Source organism: Sturnus vulgaris, chromosome 4 (assembly GCF_052056855.1).
Source record: "Sturnus vulgaris isolate bStuVul1 chromosome 4, bStuVul1.hap1, whole genome shotgun sequence".
NCBI lineage: Eukaryota > Metazoa > Chordata > Aves > Passeriformes > Sturnidae > Sturnus > Sturnus vulgaris.
Window position 1 is genome coordinate 613,655 of NC_142246.1, and position 2,330 is coordinate 615,984.

Genomic DNA, 2,330 nt, shown 5'->3' on the forward strand with positions numbered 1-2,330 from the left:
AAAACCTTGGCTAATGCTTGCCCAGCTGAGATGCCACCCCAGGAGCTCAGCTCACAGAGTTCCCTCCTGTCCTGGCTCTGAAATCCCTGGGGTCAGCCAGCTCTGGGTGGGATTTATGAGCTGTGAGCAGAGCAGGGTGTTGATCCAGGGGCTCTGTGAAGATCCTGAGCTGGGACATTCCCAAGCTCCCAACACCTCTGGGATGAGCTCAGGTGGCTCCCACTCCCCCAGGTCACCTCCCAGGACCAAGCCCAGCAGGAATGGGGGTTATTCCTACAAAGATGAGCCCAAGAGTTTCATCAATAATTTATTTCACCCCCAAACCCCGGGGGTGCCCTGGATACCCTGTATATATTAGATATTGCCAGCTATGATACATCCTATAATACACAGGCACAAAGGGCCCTGAGGTGGCTCAGCTCTTTGTCCCAGTCTGTGCAGGGGCTGTCCCTGAGCCAGGGGACAAGGACGTGTCCTCCTGGCTGTCCCCTGGGAAGTCCTTGTCCTCCTCGTGGTGGCTCTGTGAGTCTGGGCTCCTCTGTGGCGTGCCCAAACCCATTTTGGCCAGTTTGGCTTGTTGCTGTTCCAGGCTTTGTTTCCTCCACTTGATCCTCCGGTTTTGGAACCAGACTTTCACCTTGGAATCACAGAACCACGGAATTAATACAATTGGAAAGGTCATTGAGTCCAACCATTAACCTGGCACCAAACTCTGTCCCCAAGTGCCACATCCCTGTGTTTTTGAACACTTTCAAGGGTGGTGATTCCACTCATTCCCCTCCACACTCCCACTTAGGAAAGGGAAAAGCTTGGCTTTCCAAATCTGGCTAATCCTGGGCTCAGGCAGCATCCAGTCTATCCCTGACAAGGTGGAAAACTTCTCCCTGCATCCCAGCAGCTGGACCTGGAGCAGTCCAGCCTCGAGAGGGACACAAGTGGCTCTTGGACAGCCACGCTGTGCCTCAGTTTCCCCATCCGTGATCCAACACCCTTTTAATGAAAACTCAGCAATCAGCACCCCTGGGGCTCCTGTGCCAGGCTGGGGGACAGGTCCCAGCTCCCTGGGGAGCCTCCCTGGGTGAGGTGGGGCTCACCTGCTCCTCGGTGAGGTGCAGGGAGGAGGCGAGCAGGCAGCGTTCCTGCCCCACCAGGTACTGGTGCCGTGTGAATTCCTGCTCCAGCCGTGCCAGCTGCTCGCTGCTGAACATGGTCCGGGCACGCTTGGCTTTGCCAGGCTTGGCTTTCAACAGGGGGAAGCAGCACTTGGAGATGAGGAAGCCTGGAGGTGACACAGAGAGGGGTCAGCGTGGAGAGGAGCCCTCCTAGAGGTCTCCTTTAGAGTGATTCTTTCCTGGACAGGCAGAAGGAATCTTCACATTTGGAGGTGTTCCCTTTAAAGAGGTTTTTTAAGAGGGCCCCGCATTTCCTGAGGGTCTCCTTGGAGAGGTGGACGCAGCTCCCTCATGGAAAAAAATCCCTGTGAGGGAATTTTCCCATGCAGAGGTGGAAGGAGCTCTCCCACATTTGGGGATGTCCCTTTTGGGGGTGTCCCAAGAGGACTCTCCTGGAGGAGATCCCTTTGGAGGGGTGAGAGCAGATCCCCATTTGCAGATGTCCCCATGGGAGAGGTGGATCCAGGCCCCCATTTGGAGACATTCCCGTGGGAGAAGAGGGCAGGACCCTCCCTGGAAATAAAATAATCCCCTTGAGAGGGGACCCCTGGGAGAGGCAGTCAAGGGTCCCCCCTGGAAGAGATGGGAGGAGATCCCCATTTGGGGACATTCCCATGGAAGGGATCCCCTGTTTGGGGAGGTGGCCAAAGTTCCCCCCTCGCAGTGGTGGGAGGGGATCCCCATTTGGGGGTGTCTCCCGGGGAGAGAAGGACAAGTGCCCTCGTGGGGAGGGGGCTCCCAAATGCGGGGTGTCCCCAAGAGAGGCAGATATGGGTCCCCGAGGGAGGAGCGTCCCCCTTTGGGGGGCGGGCGGGGGTCCCCATTGCGGGGTGTCCCCGGGGGCACAGGAGGCTCCCGGTGCGGGTTGGGGGGGGCGGTACCTGTAGCTCCGAGCCGGGCGGCCCAGGCGGGGGGGACCCCGCAGGATGGGGAGACCCCGCAGGATGGGGGGACCCCGCAGGAGGAGGGGACCCCGCAGGATGGGGGGACCCCGCAGGATGGGGAGACCCCGCAGGAGGAGGGGGCGCAGAGCGGCGGCAGCAGCGGGGTCGGGGGGCACCCCCAGAGCGGAGGGGGGCGCGGGGGGGGCGAGGAGCGGCCCAGCAGAGCCGCGATGGTGAAGGAGCGGCCGGGGGGCGCCGGGGCCGGGGGCGACAT

At 60.4% G+C, this 2,330-nt stretch overlaps 1 protein-coding gene across 1 annotated transcript; it reads right to left on the reverse strand.

The window, feature by feature from the left end:
- Positions 1-415: 415 nt before the first annotated feature.
- On the reverse strand, positions 416-2,330 carry LOC106862437 (uncharacterized). Its single transcript, XM_014891426.2, has 3 exons — positions 2,054-2,330; positions 1,095-1,279; positions 416-637 (listed from the first exon to the last, which is right to left on the reverse strand). Exons 1-3 carry the CDS (start codon positions 2,328-2,330, stop codon positions 416-418), a joined length of 684 nt encoding a protein of 227 aa, XP_014746912.2.